This window comes from Bombina bombina, chromosome 7 (genome assembly GCF_027579735.1).
Source record: "Bombina bombina isolate aBomBom1 chromosome 7, aBomBom1.pri, whole genome shotgun sequence".
Classification (NCBI taxonomy): Eukaryota; Metazoa; Chordata; class Amphibia; order Anura; family Bombinatoridae; genus Bombina; species Bombina bombina.
In genome coordinates, this window is record NC_069505.1 from 404,863,171 (window position 1) to 404,881,998 (window position 18,828).

Sequence of the window (18,828 nt, forward strand, 5' to 3'; positions counted from 1 at the left end):
ATACCTAGTGGGTCACAGATCATCTTAACCTATTGGTGCTGCTCAGCGGGAACTGAAACTATTCCCATTGGCGGCACATTGGCTCCTGACTGCATGTGTAGTCAGTGAGTGGGACAGCAGTGTGTTTGTGACGCGGGCAGTAGTCAGTCAGTCAGCCAATAGGATTGAGCTGGCATTCTATTGGCTGATTGGATTTTTTCTACCTTAATTCCGATTGGCTGATAGAATTATATCAGCCAATCGGAATTGAAGGGACGCCATCTTGGATGACGTCATTTAAAGGAACCTTCATTCAGTGTTAGCCGTCGGATGAAGAGGATGCTCCGCGTCGGATGTCTTGAAGATGGACCCGCTCTGCGCCGGATGGATGAAGATAGAAGATGTCGTCTGGATGAAGACTTCTGCCCGTCTGGAGGACCACTTCGCCCGGCTTGGATGAAGACTTCTCCCGGCTTCGTTGAGGACTTTGGTCCGGTTGAATGAAGACTTCTCCCGATAAGGTGATCTTCAAGGGGTTAGTGTTAGGTTGTTTTAAGGGGGTATTGGGTGGGTTTTAGAGTAGGGTTGGTTGTGTGGGTGGTGGGTTTTAATGTTGGGGGGCATTTGTAATTTTTTTTACAGGTAAAAGAGCTGATTACTTTGGGGCAATGCCCCGCAAAAGGCCCTTTTAAGGGCTATTTGTAATTTAGTATAGGGTGGGGCTTTTTTATTTTGTTAGGGGATTAGATTAGGTGTAATTAGTTTAAAAATCTTGTAATTTGTTTATTATTTTCTGTAATTTAGTGTTTGTTTTTTTTGTACTTTAGATAATTTAATTTAATTGTATTTAATTGTATTTAATTTAGGGAAATAATTTAATTATAGTGTAGTGTTAGGTGTTATTGTAACTTAGGTTAGGTTTTATTTTACAGGTCAATTTGTCTTTATTTTAACTAGGTAGTTATTAAATAGTTAATAACTATTTAATAACTATTCTACCTAGTTAAAATAAATACAAACTTGCCTGTAAAATAAAAAATAAACCCTAAGCTAGCTACAATGTAACTATTAGTTATATTGTAGCTAGCTTAGGGTTTATTTTACAGGTAAGTATTTAGTTTTAAATAGGAATAATTTAGTTAATGATAGTAATTTTTATTTAGATTTCTTTTAATTATATTTAAGTTAGGTGGTGTTAGAGTTAGACTTAGATTTAGGGGTTAATAACTTTAAGTATAGTCTCGGCGACGTTGGGGGCGGCAGATTAGGGGTTAATAAATGTAGGTAGGTGTCGGCGATGTTAGGGACGGCAGATTAGGGGTTAATAATATTTAACTAATGTTTGCGAGGCGGGAGTGCGGTGGTTTAGGGGTTAATATATTTATTATAGTGGCGGTGATGTTTGGCAGATTAAGGGTTTAAAATTTTCTTTTAGTGTTTGCGATGCGGGAGGGCCTCAGTATAGGGGTTAATAGGTAGTTTATGGGTGGTAGTGTACTTTTTAGCACTTTAGTTAAGAGTTTTATGCTACGGCTTTGTAGTGTAAAACTCTTAACTACTGACTTTAAAATGCGGTACCAGTCTTGACAATAGAGGGTGTACCGCTCACTTTTTGGCAGACTCGCAATACCGGCGCTATGCAAGTCCCATTGAAAAAAGAGGATATGCAATTTACGTAAGTAGATTTGCGGTATTTCCACGTCTGGCCAAAAAAGTGAGCGGTACACCTGTACCTGCAAGACTCGTAATACCAGCGGGCGTTAAAAAGCAGCGTTAGGACCGGCCAACGCTGCTTTTTAAGCCTAACACAAAACTTGTAATCTAGCTGAGAAGGAGGTATAAATAAGGTACAGAAGTGGAAGGAGGTTTTTTAGGGGGGGTGTTCAGGTAAGTAGTTATATGGCCGGCCTATAAATGTTAACAACTGGTTTACATATCAATTGATTTGGCATAAAACATACCATATTTAACTTGTGCAATGTCTCCAACCACCAGCTCTGCCACAGGAATCTGGATGACCTGCCCACCACGGACCACTGTGAATTTTTGCTCTTGTTCAATGCGACTTTGGAGGCCTCTAAACTGCTTTTCTTTGCTCCAGTCATTGAAGGCAGTGACAAATACAACACACACAACAGATAATAGAATGGCTGCTCCTTCAATCCACCCAGCTTCTGCTTCTCCTTCATCTTCACCACCTGCGGCCACCCCACCGCAGTCTAGAAAAGACATCAAAGAACAATGTTACTACCCTTGTTCGGACTTCATCAGCCTAGAAAAGACATCAAAGAACAACGTTACTACCCTTGTTTCGGACTTCATCAGCCTAGAAAAGACATCAAAGAACAACATTACTACCCATGTTCGGACTATATCCATAAAGGGCTAGATTACAAGTGTCACAATATTTAGCGCTCCTGCTCACACGATAACACCTCTAGAAGTAAGATTTTTGTGCGTGTCGGGTTGTGCACGTATTACAAGTTGAAAGTAAAACGTTTTCACCTGAGGGCTAACCCGACATGCACAAAATGCCAAACTTCAAATTTCACAAACGCGTTAACGTAATCCCCTATAGCCTTCAATGGAGAGCGAAAAGTTTAAAAAAACCTAACACCCATACTTGTGCACAAATCTGATCGCATTTAACAAAGTGTATTAACTCGACATGAAATATGAATATTTCAATTTTCAATGTTCTTAACATAGCATAATATGTTATATTTATTCTTAAATACATATTTCTATATATATCTGATGGTGTTTTAGTAATATATATATATATATATATATATACCTATATATATGATTATGTATAGGTATAGATATAGATACAGATATATATAGGAATATCTATTTAAAAATACTTTAACATATTCTGCTATGTGAAGAACACTGGAATGTGAAATATTTATAACAAATACACAATTAAACACTTTATTATAAATTAGTAGTGTATAAATATGATTTTTCATGTTTTCAGCTACTTGACTGCAAAGGGATCCAATGCACTTATATATTTATATATGTCTATATGTGTGTACATATGTATTTATGTGTTTATATGTCTGTAAATTCATATATACACATAACTACATATGTACACACATAGGGGCATATGTATCAAGGTCGGGCGGACCTGATCCGACACTGCGGATCAGGTCCGCCAGACCTCGCTGAATACGGCGAGCAATACGCTCGCCGTATTCAGCATTGCACCAGCAGCTCACAAGAGCTGCTGGTGCAACGCCGCCCCCTGCAGACTCGCGGCCAATAGGCCGCCAGCAGGGGGGTGTCAATCAACCCGATCGTACTCGATCGGGTTGATTTCCGGAGATGTCTGTCCGCCTGCTCAGAGCAGGTGGACAGGTTATGGAGCAGCGGTCTTTGTGACCGCTGCTTGATAACTGCTGTTTCTGGCGAGCCTGCAGGCTCGCCAGAAACACGGGGCATCAAGCTCCATACGGAACTTGATACATATGCCCCATAAAATATATATATGTATACATATTTAGACATGTATATGTATCTCTATGTTAAAGCCATTTGCCTGCCTTTTTTGTCCTTACACCTGAGATCTCATATCTTTGAGCCCTTATTACTTTTTGTGCAATATTTTTTTTAAATATTTTTTTGGGACAGTGTTATTATGAGTGTAACTGTACTGTTAAATGTATTTATGATGTGTTTTGTGCAATATTTTAACCAGAGCCCTGAAGTTCCACTATCCCAATGAGCGTTAAAATTCAACTGTGCTCAAGTGAACGCGTTTACTTTCAACTTGTAATACAAGCGCTACTTCTGAAGCGTGCAAAGACCTATGATATAGCCCTTATCACTCTTGTGCAACAGTTATTGCACCACTCTTAATCTAGATCAAAATGTTTAATTATGCACAGTGAAAAAAATGTTGCAATTTACTATCATTATTTAAATCTAAAAAGCATGTGTGTGTGTGTGTGTGGGGGGGGGGGGGGTTTCACAGCACTCTGAGAGGCTCGGGTGCATTCGGTGGCCATTAAATCGAAAATTGACACGTCCAGGGCAATTTGAGTGTGAGACTTCATAGAAACATTGTTGCAATACACATACAGTATCCCACAAAAGTGAGTACACCCCTCACATTTTTGTAAATATTTTATTATAACTTTTTATGTGATAACACTGAAGAAATGACACTTTGCTACAATGTAAAGTAGTGAGTGTACAGTCTGTATAGCAGTGTAAATTTGCTGTTCCCTCAAAATAACTCAACACACAGCCATTAATGTCTAAACCGTTGGCAACAAAAGTGAGTACACCCCTAAGTGGAAATGTCCAAATTGGGCCCAAAGTGTCAATATTTTGTGTGGCCACCATTATTTTCCAGCACTGCCTTAGCCCTCTTGGGCATGAAGTTCACCAGAGCTTCACAGGTTGCCACTGGATACCTCTTCTACTCCATGACAACATCATGGAGCTGGTGGATGTCAGAGACCTTGCGCTCCCCCACCTTCCACTTGAGGATGCCCCACAGATGCTCAATAGGGTTTAGGTCTGGAGACATGCTTGGCCAGTCCATCACCTTTATCCTCAGCTTCTTTAGCAAGGCAGCGGTTGTCTTGGAGGTGTGTTTGGGGTCGTTATCATGTTGGAATACTGCCCTCTGGCCCAGTCTCCGAAGGGAGGGGATCATGCTGTGCTTTAGTATGTTCCAAAAGTTCAAAAAGTAGCAGCACCACTTGGTTCAATATCAAACAATGTTTATTGGGACATCACATAAACATTTAGCACTATGTTTCGGTCCAACTGACCTTAATCATGTTGCATAAACAGATGCCTTACACCACTCTATTTAAAGTCTTAATAGGATGAGTCTGGTACCTGTACAGGTGTATCCTAATTATTTCACAAACATGCAATGTCTAAAGATTTCAGTACTCCATCTAGTGGCTGAAAGGATATTCATATATACATATGATCAACCTAAAAAACTGTAAAACATCACTACCCTATATATTAAACAAATCTTATCAATACAAATATTTACCTATTAAAACAGCAACATGTCACACTAATATAAAATAGTGTTTACACTTTAAATCTTTTTCCTTTTCTCATCAGATATCTACTCATAGTGTGACGTTCCAATCAATTTCCCTATTTATATTGTAGGGGATCAGGGACTGTAAGGTATAGATCCAATAAGTCTCCCTACTCTTGAGGATTTTTTACCTATCACCCCCTCTCCAGGGTCTCTGTACCTGTTTTATAACCTGAAACCTTAGCTGGGAAATGGTATGCCCTGCTTGTAAAAAGTGATTAGACACTGGGGCCTCATTATTCTTACAGCGTATGTTTGACTTGTGTTCATTTATTCTGTCTCTTATCCTGCGTGTGGACTTCCCAATATAGATTTTAGAACAGGGACATCTGACAAGATAAATCATATAATCTGTGTTTCAGGTATAGAAGCCAGGAATTTTATATCTCCTACCATTCAAGGGTGTACAAATTTATCACCTTTGATTACACTGTTGCAATTGCAACACCCAAGGCATGGGAAACATCCTAATTTAGGGGTAGAAAGGTAAGTCTGGGTTTTCTTCCTATCTGAGCCAATGTCCGCTCTTATTAAAGGGCCATAATACCCAAATGTTTAAACACTTGAAAGTGATGCAGCATAGCTGTAAAAAGCTGACTAGAAAATATCACCTGAACATCTCTATGTAAAAAAGAAAGATATTTTACCTCAAAAGTTCCTCAGTAGCCACATCCCATTGTAAAGGATTTCTAAGCAGCATTTTAGAATGTCTGTCCGGGGACAGCTGAAAGGATGAGCCTCGTGCACTCTCATGTTATTTCCCTATTCAGTGTAACAATGAAATCTCATGAGAGTTAAGTAAAATCTCATGAGATCACAGTAAAAAAGTTCATGACCTCAGCACTGCTGATGCTGATTGGCTGCTGTTCATTTCTTCATTTTTTTTTTTTACCTGCAGCTGGGAGCAGTAACTGAAGTATAACTTTTTACACAGAACTTACTCTGCTGAGCTGAGGAGGTTGTTAGGTAAAACATCTTCCTTTTTACATAGAGATGCTCAGGTGAAATTTTCCTGTCAGCTTTTTACAGTAATACTGCATCAGTTTCAAGTGATTTAGCATATGAGTATTATGTCCCTTTAACTCATAACTTATATTCTTACATCTCCTATATGCAGGCATAGGCGGCTCCTCAAACTCCTTAACCTGGGGGTTCAGATCTCTTACCACTGACAAGTGTTTATTAATAATCCTCTTAATTTTGTCACTCAGGGGACTGTAGATTGTCTACAAACATTAGAAATCTCTTTTATTTGTTGCTGTCTAATAGCTCCTAACCCACTAATGTTAGTGATCGATGTGTATAAACTAGTTACATCTAATGAATATAGAATATATTTCTCACTTTGTATGTCTAAATCCTGGAGTTTAACCAAAAAGGCACCAGTGTCCTTGATATAAGACATAGATTGTGTTGCAAGAGGTCTCAATATATTGTCGAAATATAATGACACGTTAGTAAGAATGGAGTTGATACTGGCCACAATAGGGTGACCTGGAGGGGTCTTTTTATTTTTAAGTATTTTAGGCAATGTGTAAAATACAGGGATTGAAAAGGATTCTGGGATCAAAAATGTATGTTCTTTCTTTGTAATCAATCTATTACACATTGCCTTGTTAATATATTTTTCTAACTCCCTCTTGATTTCAAAAGAAGGGTCCCTATTAAGAGGTTTATAGACTTCCACATCATGAAGCTGTGTTTTTATCCCATGTATATAGTAAGCTTTATCTAACACACCTGTTTACCCACCCTTATCGGCCGGCTTGCATATAATTTGTTTGTTAGACTTTAAATCAGATAAAGCTTTATCCTCCATTTTCAAAAAAAATTCCTATATACACTTCCATATTTAATGGGACCTCTACTCCTGTGTTTTAATACATCTACATCCATTTGTACTAGTTGAATGAATGTTTCAATACTATTGTTACTAGAACTAGGATTGTAAGTACTTTCGTTTCTGAGATTTAAATCATTCAATGATAGCCCATTATAATTAGCCTGTGCAGATTCCCCCAGCAATGAGTTAACCCCACATACATTCTGCTGCTGTGAAAAGTGAGCCTTTAGTTTGATACTCCGAAACAGTGAAAACAAGTCCCTCTGTAATAGGAAAAAGTCACATTTAACTTGGGGGCAAAATGACAGTCACTTATTGATTATTTCCTTCTCAGTGTCAGTAAGTTCGTACTGAAAAATATTTACCGCTAGTTCTGGTGGTTCCTGCTGCGGGTCGCCCTTTGCAGTTTGGATTCTTTCGTGACCGGATCTGTTTTGTTTGTGGCGGTGCTTCTGACCACCTCTCCTCCGCTTCCTTCTAAATCCCCCGACGAGTTGGCTGATGACGTGGAACTGGCGTTAGTATCACGTGAGCGGCGTTGTCTCCACCACTTGGTTGATCCTGGTCGCTTCCTGTCATCATGGGGATCCTTGGTCCATCTGTATACCATTCCATTCCGGTAATCCTCCTCGTCCCTATGGAATTTCTGTCTGTTCAGAATTTCTATGGTTTTCTTCAGTTCGGCAATTGTCGCTTTTACAGATGTGAGTAGTTTATACATCTCATTGGTGGACAGCATGGATCTCAGGGATGCCTCTAGGAGTGTTAGTTTATCCCTCGGTGAGTCTAATTCTCTTTGCAGGTACTACACTGTCAGCACCAGGAGATCAAAGGAGCACTTATTTAAAACATAAGTGAAGTTTTCTCATACTCCTTTGATGAAATCTCAGTTGGTGGAGTCTGAAGAAAGTTTCTTGAGCCCCGCACTAGGGTAGTGATACGTGCGGCCTCTAGGTCACTATATAGGTTCAGTCCCATTTGTATTAACTTCCATCTTCACCGTAGTGATATATTTGCAGATACACAGTGCACGTAGCAAAATTCAGGTAGGCACTTATTCAAAGAAAAAGAAATGCCCAGCACTTACTGCAACCAGGTGCACGCTACAGGGGTCCTGCACATACCCTAAAAGTCAGCTCCAAAAGTTCAAAAAGGAAATTTATGCTTACCTGATAAATTTATTTCTTTTACGATATGACGAGTCCACGGATTTCATCCTTACTTATGGGATATCGCCTCCTGATTAGCAGGAAGTGGCAAAGAGCACCACAGCAAAGCTGTATATATAGCTCCTCCCTTCCCTCCCACTCCAGTCATTCGACAGAAGTTAGGAAGGGAAAGGAAAAGCCAAAGGTGCAGAGGTGACTGAAGTTTAACAAAAATAAATACCTGTCTTAGAAATGACAGGGTGGGCCGCAGACTCGTCATATCGTAAAAGAATTAAATTTATCAGGTAAGCATAAATTTCCTTTTCTTTTACAAGATATGACGAGTCCACGTATTTCATCCTTAATTATGGGATACAATACCAAAGCTATAGGACATGGATGAAAATGGAGGGACAAGACAGGAACCTAAATGGAAGGCACCACTGCTTGAAGAACCGTTCTCCCAAAACCAGCCTTAGATGAAGCAAAAGTGTAAAATTTGGAAAATTTGGAAAAAGTGTGAAGAGACGACCAAGTTGCAGCCTTGCAAATCTGTTCAACAGAAGCATCGTTTTTAAAAGCCCATGAGGAAGCCACAGCCCTAGTGGAATGAGACGTAATTCTTTCAGGAGGCTGCTGTTCAGCAGTCTCATATGCCAGATGGATGATACTCTTCAGCCAAAAAGAAAGAGAGGTAGCCGTAGCTTTCTGGCCCCTATGCTTTCCAGAAAACACAACAAATAATGAAGATGATTGACGAAATTCTTTAGTCGTCTGCAAGTAAAACTTCACGGACCACGTCCAAGTTATGCAACAAACGCTCCTTCTTAGAAGAAGGATTAGGACACAATGAAGGAACAACAATTTCCTGATTAATATTCTTATTAGAAACAACCTTAGGAAGAAAACCAGGTTTAGTACGTAAAACCACCTTATCAGAATGAAAAATAAGATAAGGAGAGTCACATTGTTAAGCTGAAAGCTCGGAAACTCTCTGAGCAGAAGAAATAGCAACCAAAAATAAAACCTTCCAAGATAACAACTTAATATCTATGGAATGCATGGGTTCAAACGGAACCCCTTGAAGAACATTAAGAACTTAATTCAAACTCCAGGGTGGAGCAATTGGTCTAAACACAGGCTTGATTCTGGTCAGAGCCTGACAAAAGGACTGGACGTCTGAAACATCTGCCAAACGCTTGTGTAGTAAAATTGACAAAGCAGAAATTTGTCCCTTTAAGGAACTTGCTGATAACCCCTTCTCCAATCCTTCTTGGAGAAAAGATAAAATCCTGGGAATCCTAACTCTACTCCATGAGTAACCCTTGGATTCGCACCAATAAAGATATTTACGCCATATGTTATGGTAGATCTTTCTAGTAACAGGCTTATGTGCCTGAATCAAAGTATCAATGACCGAATCAGAGTACCCCCGCTTAGATAAAATCAAGCGTTTAATCTCCAAGCAGCCAGCTGCAGAGAAACTAGATTCGGATGTTGGAAGGGTCCCTGAATGAGAAGGTCCTGCCTCAATGGAAGCTTCCACGGCGGCAGAGAAGACATGTCCACTAGATCGGCATACTAAGTCCTGCGAGGCCATGCAGGCGCGATTAGAATTACCAAAGCCCTCTCCTGCTTGATCCGTGTAATCACCCGGGGAAGGAGAGCAAACGGTGGAAACACATAAGCTAGGTTGAACGACCAAGGCACTGAGGATCCCTTGACCTGTATCCATATCTCGGGAGCTTGGCATTCTGACGAGACGCCATCAGATCCAATTCCGGTCTGCCCCATCTGAGACTCAGAGTGGCAAAGACCTCCGGATGGAGTTCCCACTCCCCCGGATGAAACGTTTGTCTGCTTAAAAAGTCCGCTTCCCAGTTGTCCACTCCTGGGATGTAGATTGCTGACAGATATCAAGAGTGAGCCTCTGCCCATCAAATTATCTTGGATACTTCTGTCATCTCTAAGGAACTCCTTGTTCCTCCCTGATGATTGATGTAAGCCACAGTCGTGATGTTGTCCGACTGAAAATGGATGAATTTGGTCGAAGCCAACTGAGGCCAAGCCTGAAGCGCATTGAATATTGCTCTCAATTCCAGAATATTGATTGGAAGTAGAGACTCCGACCGAGTCCACACACCCTGAGCCTTCAGGGAATTCCAGACTGCACCCCAACCTAGTAGACTGGCGTCCGTTGTCACTATCACCCATGAAGGTCTGCGGAAGCACGTCCCTTGGGAAAAATGATCCGGCGACAACCACCAAAGAAGAGAGTCTCTTGTCTCCTGATCCAGAGCTATCTGAGGAGACAAATTTGCATAATCTCCATTCCACTGCCTGAGCATGTTCAGTTGTAGCGGTCTGAGATGAAAACGAGCAAACGGAATGATGTCCATTGCTGCCACCATCAATCCAATCACCTCCATGAACTGAGCCACTGATGGTCGAGGATTGGACTGAAGGGCTCGGCATGTATTCAGAATCTTTAACTTTCTGACCCCTGTCAAGAAAATTTTCATGGATATAGAATCTATTAGAGTTCCCAAGAAGGGAACCTTTGTCTGTGGAATTTGTGAACTTTTTTCTAGATTCACCTTCCACCCGTGAGTCCTGAGAAAGGACAGAACCATGTCTGTATGATATTTTGTCAGATGGTAAGACGACGCCTGGATCAGAATATCATCCAGATAAGGCGCCACTGCAATACCCCGCGGCTTGAGAACCGCCAGAAGGGACCCTAGAACCTTTGTGGAAATCCTGGGTGCTGTGGCTAACCCGAAGGGAAGAGCCACATACTGAAAATGTTTGTCCAGGAAGGCAAACCTTAGGAACTGGTGATGATCCTTGTGGATAGGAATATGAAGATATGCATCCTTCAAGTCCACGGTAGTCATATATTGACCCTCCTGGATCAATGGTAGAATAGTTCGAATAGTCTCCATCTTGAAGGATGGGACTCTGAGAAACTTGCTTAGACTCTTGAGATCTAAAATGGGTCTGAACGTTGCCTCTTTTTTGGGAACCACGAAAAGATTTGAGTAAAACCCCTGCCCCTGTTCCAGTCTTGGAACGGGACGAATTACTCCCATAGTAGAGAAGTCTTTAACACAGTGTAAGAACGCCTCTCTTTTTATCTGGTCTACAGACAATCGTGAAAGAAGAAATCTCCCCCTTGGGAGAGAATTTTTGAATTCCAGTTGATACCCTTGGGACACGAATTCCAGTGTCCAGGGGTCCTGAACATCTCTTACCCAAGCCTGGGCAAAGAGAGAAAGTCTGCCCCCTACTAGATCCAGTCCCGGATCGTGGGCCGCCCCTTCATGCTGTCTTGGTAGCAGCAGCGGGCTTCTTTGGTTGTTTACCCTTGTTCCAAGCCTGGTTGGGTGTCCAGACGGACATGGCCTGAGCAAAATTCCCTTCCTGTTTAGCGGAAGAAGAGGAAGAAGAGGGGACTCCTTTAAAGTTCCAAAAGGAACGAAAATTATTGTGTTTACCCCTTAGTTTAGCTGTTCTATCCTGAGGTAGGAGATGACCCTTACCTCCCGTAATGTCAGAAATGATTTCTTTCAAGTCAGGCCTGAATAGGGTCTTTCCTTTGAAAGGAATAGCCAAAAGCTTTGACTTAGATGACACATCAGCAGACAAAGATTTTAACCATAACGCTCTACGCGCTAAAATGGCAAATCCGGCATTCTTAGCCGCCAATTTGGCAATCTGAAAGGCTGCATCCGTAATAAAAGAATTAGCCAGCTTAAGAGCCTTAATTCTATCTAAAATATCCTCTAAAGGAGTCTCAGTCTTAAGAGACTCTTCTAAGGTGTCAAACCAAAAGGCCGCCGCAGTGGTAACTGGTACAATGCAGGCCGTCGGTTGTAAAAGGAAACCCTGATGAATAAATAACTTTTTTAGAAGACCCTCCAATTTTTTATCCATAGGGTCTTTGAAAGCACAACTGTCCTCAATAGGAATAGTTGTACGCTTAGCCAGGGTAGATATTGCTCCATCCACCTTAGGGACTGTTGGCCAAGAGTCCCGAACAGTGTCAGATATGGGATACATTTTCTTAAAATTAGTGGAAGGTGAGAACGGGATACCCGGTCTTTCCCATTCCCGCATAATAATTTCCAAGATTCTCTTAGGAACCGGAAAAGCATCAGAGTAAGCAAGCACCTCTAAGTATTTGTCCATCTTACACAATTTCTCTGGAGGTACCACAATAGAGTCACAGTCATCCAGAGTCACTAAAACCTCCCGAAGTAACAGGCGGAGGTGTTCAAGCTTAAATCTAAAGGACATGACGTCCGAATCCGTCTGAGGTAACTCACTTCCCGAGTCGGAAAGTTCCCCCTCAGACAGAAGTTCCCTGAACCCCAATTCAGATCCCTGTGAGGGTACATCGGAAATATCCAACAAAGCATCAGAGGTCGCAGTATTCAAAATGACTTCTGTCCTGCTGCGTTTGCCCTGTAACACTGGCAACTTAGATAAAACCTCAGTAAGGGTAGGTGACATAACTGCAGCCATATCCTGCAGTGTAAATGAAGTAGACGCGGTTGAAGAACCCGGCGTCGCTTGGGTGGGCGTTAAAGGTTGTGACGCATGGGGAGAAAGTAGCAGCATACCCTGATTCTCATCAGACTGCGAATCATCCTTAGACACACTTTCCTTAAAGAAAATCTGTTCTTTAGATTGTAAGGCCCTCTCCGTACATGAGGGACAAAAAGTAAGAGGGGGTGCCACACTGGCATCTAAACACATAGAACAAGTAGTTTCCTCAAGTTCAGACATGTTAAACAGACTAGCAATAGCAATAATAGTCGTTCTTTACTTATACATTGAGCTCTGAGGTCCAAACATATACTCAAAAACTTTGAACTAAAAAGCGTACTACGCCTTTTTAATAAAAAAAGCGCAACAATTTTTCTGTTATTAGTCAAAACAACATCTGCGGCAATAAAAAATGCCCTTATGTGCCCAAAATAGCTTAACAAGATTGCACCACTTGTTAGGTTATGTTATATATCAAATTATAACACTTTTATCAGTTTTAGTAATTTATATCCATTTGGGTCCCTGCACCTCGCTACAGCTATGCTGCGGCGCCTACCTGCCCCCAGAACACACTGAAGAAACGATCTCAAGTCTCTCTGTACCCTACGAGTACAAAACTGAGCTAGGCCCCACCGGAGCCTCAGGACCTTGTTGCCAATCCGGAACACACACTGTGCTGCTGAACGCGTGAAAATAGGCCCCGCTCATCGTGGGCATAACTCTTAGCCTTACCGAGACCCGCATGGGTAGATAAAAAGGGAAAAACATGTCGGTCCTCCAACTATACTAAAGCCATGTTCCCCTCTTATACACACTCAACGCAATAAAGCGCATCTCAGTGAATATTCTCTCCAGCCAAGCCAGTTATAAACCGCATCTCCCAGCGTCAGCCCATACAATAAATTTAAAGTGAAACTCCAACACACTATTAAATAAGTAAAATAAAAGGGAATTCCAGGTACACCGTTTCTCCTACAGTGCATACTGATTACCCCTCCCCAGGGAACAATGTCAGCCTGTTCTGATGTAACAAGTCTCCCCAGAAACAAAAGACTGAACATACCTCAATGCTGCTTGTAGCATGACACCGTTCTCCACACTGAAGATTTTTCTTTACACTACCTTCAGCTGCTCTGTGGGAACCATCATGGATCTTAGATAACGTTTGCTAAGATCATCAACATCAGGGCAGAAAACTAAAATGTCTCCACTCCTCATGGGAAGTTATAGACTGACGATTTCTCCCTGAGAAAAATAGTACTCACTGGCACCATTCTTTAAAATAAAAAACTTCTTGATTGAAGAATCTAAACTAACACCTCACTTTACCTCTTCCTATCACTAACACAGGCAAAGAGAATGACTGGAGTGGGAGGGAAGGGAGGAGCTATATATACAGCTCTGCTGTGGTGCTCTTTGCCACTTCCTGCTAATCAGAAAGCGATATCCCATAAGTAAGGATGAAATCCGTGGACTCGTCATATCTTGTAAAAGAAAAGTAGCAGTACCACTTGGTTCAATATCCAACAATGTTTATTGGGACATCACATTTAGCACAACGTTTCGGTCCTACTGACCTTAATCATGTTGCATAAACATACTGTATGCCTTACACCACTCTATTTAAAGTCTCAATAGGGGGAGTCTAGTACCTGTACAGGTGTCTTCTAATTATTTCACAAACATGCAATGTCTAAAGATTTCAGTACTCCATCTAGTGGCTGAAAGGATATTCATATATACATATGATCAACCTAAAAAACAGTACAAAATCACTATCCTATATATTAAACAAACTTTATCAATACAAATATTTACCTATTAAAACAGCAAAATTTCACACTAATACAAATTAGTGTTTACACTTTAAATCTTTTTCCTTTTCTCATCAGATATCTACTCATAGTGTGACGTTCCAATCCATTTCCCTATTCATACCGTAGAGGATCAGGGACTGTAAGGTATAGATCCAAAAAGCCTCCCTACTCTTGAGGATTTTTTACCTATCACCCCCTCTCCTGGGTGTCTGTACCTGTTTTTAGCGTGAACCTGGTTGCAGGCGGTGCTGGGCATTTCCTTTTCTTTGAATACGTGTCTACCTGCTTCAGCATGTCACAGTACATGTTGGCATTCATGGTTCCCTCAATGAACTGTAGCTCCCCAGTGCCCACAGCACTCATGCAGGCCCAGACCATGACACTTCCACCACCATGCTTGACTGTAGGCAAGGCACACTTGTCTTTGTACTCCTCACCTGGTTGCAGCCACACTCGCTTGACACTATCTGAACCAAATAAGTTTACCTTGGTCTCATCGGACCACAGGACATGGTTCCAGTAATCCATGTTCATAGTCTGCTTGTCTTCAGCAAACTGTTTGCGGGCTTTCTTGTGCATCATCTTTAGAAGAGGCTTCCTTCTGTCATGCAGACCAATGTAATGCAGTGTGCGGCGTATGGTCTGAGCGCTGACAGGCTGACCCCCCACCCCTTCAACCTCTGCAGGAATGCTGGCAGCACTCATACGTCTATTTCCCAAAGACAACCTCTGGATATAACACTTAGCACGTGCACTCAACTTCTTTGGTCGACCATGGCGAGGCCTGTTCTGAGTGAAACCTGTCCTGTGAAACCACTGTATGGTCTTGCCCACCGTGCTGCAGCTCAGTTTCGGGGTCTTGGCAATCTTCTTATAGCCTAGGCCATCTTTATGTAGAGCAACAATTCTTTTTTTCAGATCCTCAGAGAGTTCTTTGCCATGAGGTACCATGTTGAACGTCTAGTGACCAGTATGAGAGAGCGATTACACCAAATTTAACACACCTGCTCCCCATTCACACCTGAGACCGTGTAACACTAACGAGTCACATGACACCGGGGAGTGAAAATGGCTAATTGGACCAAATTTGGACATTTCCACTAAGGGGTGCACTCACTTTTGTTGCCAACAGCTTAGAATTTAATGGCTATGTGTTGAGTTATTTTGAGGGGACAGCAAATTTACAGGCTGTACACTCACTACTTTACATTGTAGCAAAGTGTCATTTCTTCAGTGTTGTCACATGAAAAGATATAATAAACTATTTACAAAAATGTGAGGGGTGTACTTTTGTGGGATACTGTATATAAGCCAAAGGGAATCTAGTAAAAATTATGACTTTTTTAGTGATAGCATACTATGCACAGAGCATATGTACATTCAAACAACACACTTGTGTAGAGAGCATATATTGGGTCAGAGATTTACTTAATCACTGATGATGAATACACACCAAGTATGGTTCTTATGCTAATACACAGTATAAGTTCTCACTGAAGCAGTCAATCCACTTTCAAGTTTTATGCAGCTTTAAGAAAAAAGTAAAAGAAAGATATCACATTTTTAAACCTTAAAATGTACCCAGATGAAAAATGATTCTCTGAAAGTTTATTCATGATTGCCGTTAAGTGTCTCTGCATTTAAAACATTTAATTATTAACACAATTTGATATGAAGGGGTAGATTTGTCAAGCACTGGATGCTGCAACCTACCTCCAGAGTTTCAGGTCCGCCTGAAAGTTAAGTTAAGAAGCAGCGGTCGTAAGACTCTGAGGTGGCGAACAGCAATCATCCTGATCGGATAAGATCGGGATGATTGACACCACCTGCTAGTGTGCAGGGGGCGGCATTGCACAAGCATTTCACCAAAAATGCTTGTGCAATGATAAATTTATTGATGTCGGGCGGACATGATCCGTTACAGCGGATCATGTCCTCCTGACATTTGACACACATAAACATACACATACACTTATACACATGATCATACATAGAGTACATATACACACCCACTCATTTAAACATGCACACACACTTATACACATATATGCACGCACATAAACATGCACACAGTCATACACTCACATATACAGTACACACACATAAACATGCACACAGTCATACACTCACATATGCACTAACATATACATATACACAGTCATACACTCACATATACACTCACATATGCACTAACATATACATATACACAGTCATACACACACATATGCACTCACATATACATATACACAGTCATACACTCACATATACACACACATATGCACTAACATATACATATACACAGTCATACACACACATATGCACTAACATATACATATACACAGTCATACACTCACATATACACTCACATATGCACTAACATATACATATACACAGTCATACACTCACATATGCACTAACATATACATATACACAGTCATACACTCACATATACACTCACATAAGCATGCACACAGCCATGCACTCACATATGCACACACACATAAACATGCACACAGTCATACACACACATAAACATGCACACAGTCATACACTCACATATACACACACATAAACATGCACACAGTCATACACTCATATATACACACACACATAAACATGCACACAGTCATACACTCATATATACACACACACATAAACATGCACACAGTCATATACATATACATATACACAGTCATACACTCACATATACACACACATAAGCATGCACACAGCCATACACTCACATATGCACACACACAGTCATACACTCACATATACACACACATAAACATGTACACAGTTATACACTTCTCATATACACACACATATTCACACATACACTCACATATACACACACATAAACATGTACACAGTCACACACTCACATATACACACACATAAACATGTACACAGTCACACACTCACATATACACACATAAACATGCACACAGTCACACACTCACATATATACACACATAAAGATGCACACAGTCACACACTCACATATACACACATAAACATGCACAGTCACACACTCACATATATACATAAATAAACATGCACACAGTCACACACTCACATATACACACATAAACATGTACACAGTCACACACTCACATATACACACATAAACTTGTACACAGTCACACACTCACATATACACACATAAACATGCACACAGTCATACACTCACATAAACATGCACACAGTCACGCACTCACATATATACACACATAAACATGCACACAGTCATACACTCACATTTACACACATAAACATGCACATGGTCACACACTCACATATACACACACATAAACATGCACACAGTCACACACTCACATATACACACACATAAACATGCACACAGTCACACAATCACATACACACACATAAACATGCACACAGTCACACACTCACATATATACACACACAGTCATACACTCACATACACACACATAAACATGCACATAGTCACACACTCACATATATAAACACACATAAACATGCACACAGTCATACACTCACATATATACACACATAAACATGCACACACACATACACACACATAAACATGCACACACGTATACACACATATATACACACACACACAGTCATACACTCACATATACACACACAGTCATACACTCACATATACACACACATAAACATGCACACACGTATACACACATATATACACACACACACAGTCATACACTCACATATACACACACAGTCATACACTCACATATACACACACATAAACATGTACACAGTCATACACTCACATATACACACACATAAACATGTACACAGTCATACACTCACATATATACACACATAAACATGCACACAGTCACACACTCACATATATACACACATAAACATGCACACATTCACACACTTACATATACACACATAAACATGCACACAGTCACACACTCACATATACACACATAAACATGCACATAGTCACACACTCACATATATACACACACATAAACATGCACACAGTCACGCACTCACATATATACACACATAAACATGCACACAGTCACACACTCACATATACACACATAAACATGCACACAGTCACACACTCACATATATACACACATAAACATGCACACACTCACATATACACACACACATAAACATGCACACAGTCACACACTCACATATATACACATAAACATGCACGCAGTCACACACTCACATATATACACACATAAACATGCACACAGTCACACACTCACATATACACAAACATAAACATGCACACAGTCACACACTCACATATACACACATAAACATGCACACAGTCACACACTCACATATACACACATAAACATGCACGCAGTCACACACTCACATATACACACACATAAACATGCACACAGTCACACA

The 18,828-nt window shown here is 40.8% G+C and overlaps 1 protein-coding gene across 1 annotated transcript in view; it reads right to left on the reverse strand.

The window, feature by feature from the left end:
• The window catches only part of ATP2B2 (ATPase plasma membrane Ca2+ transporting 2), a 403,776-nt gene that overhangs the window by 232,622 nt on the left and 152,326 nt on the right, over positions 1-18,828 (reverse strand). The window contains exon 3 of the mRNA XM_053689420.1: positions 1,941-2,198. Coding sequence (XP_053545395.1) covers positions 1,941-2,198 — 258 coding nt within the window. The remainder of the gene's footprint in view (positions 1-1,940; positions 2,199-18,828) is intronic.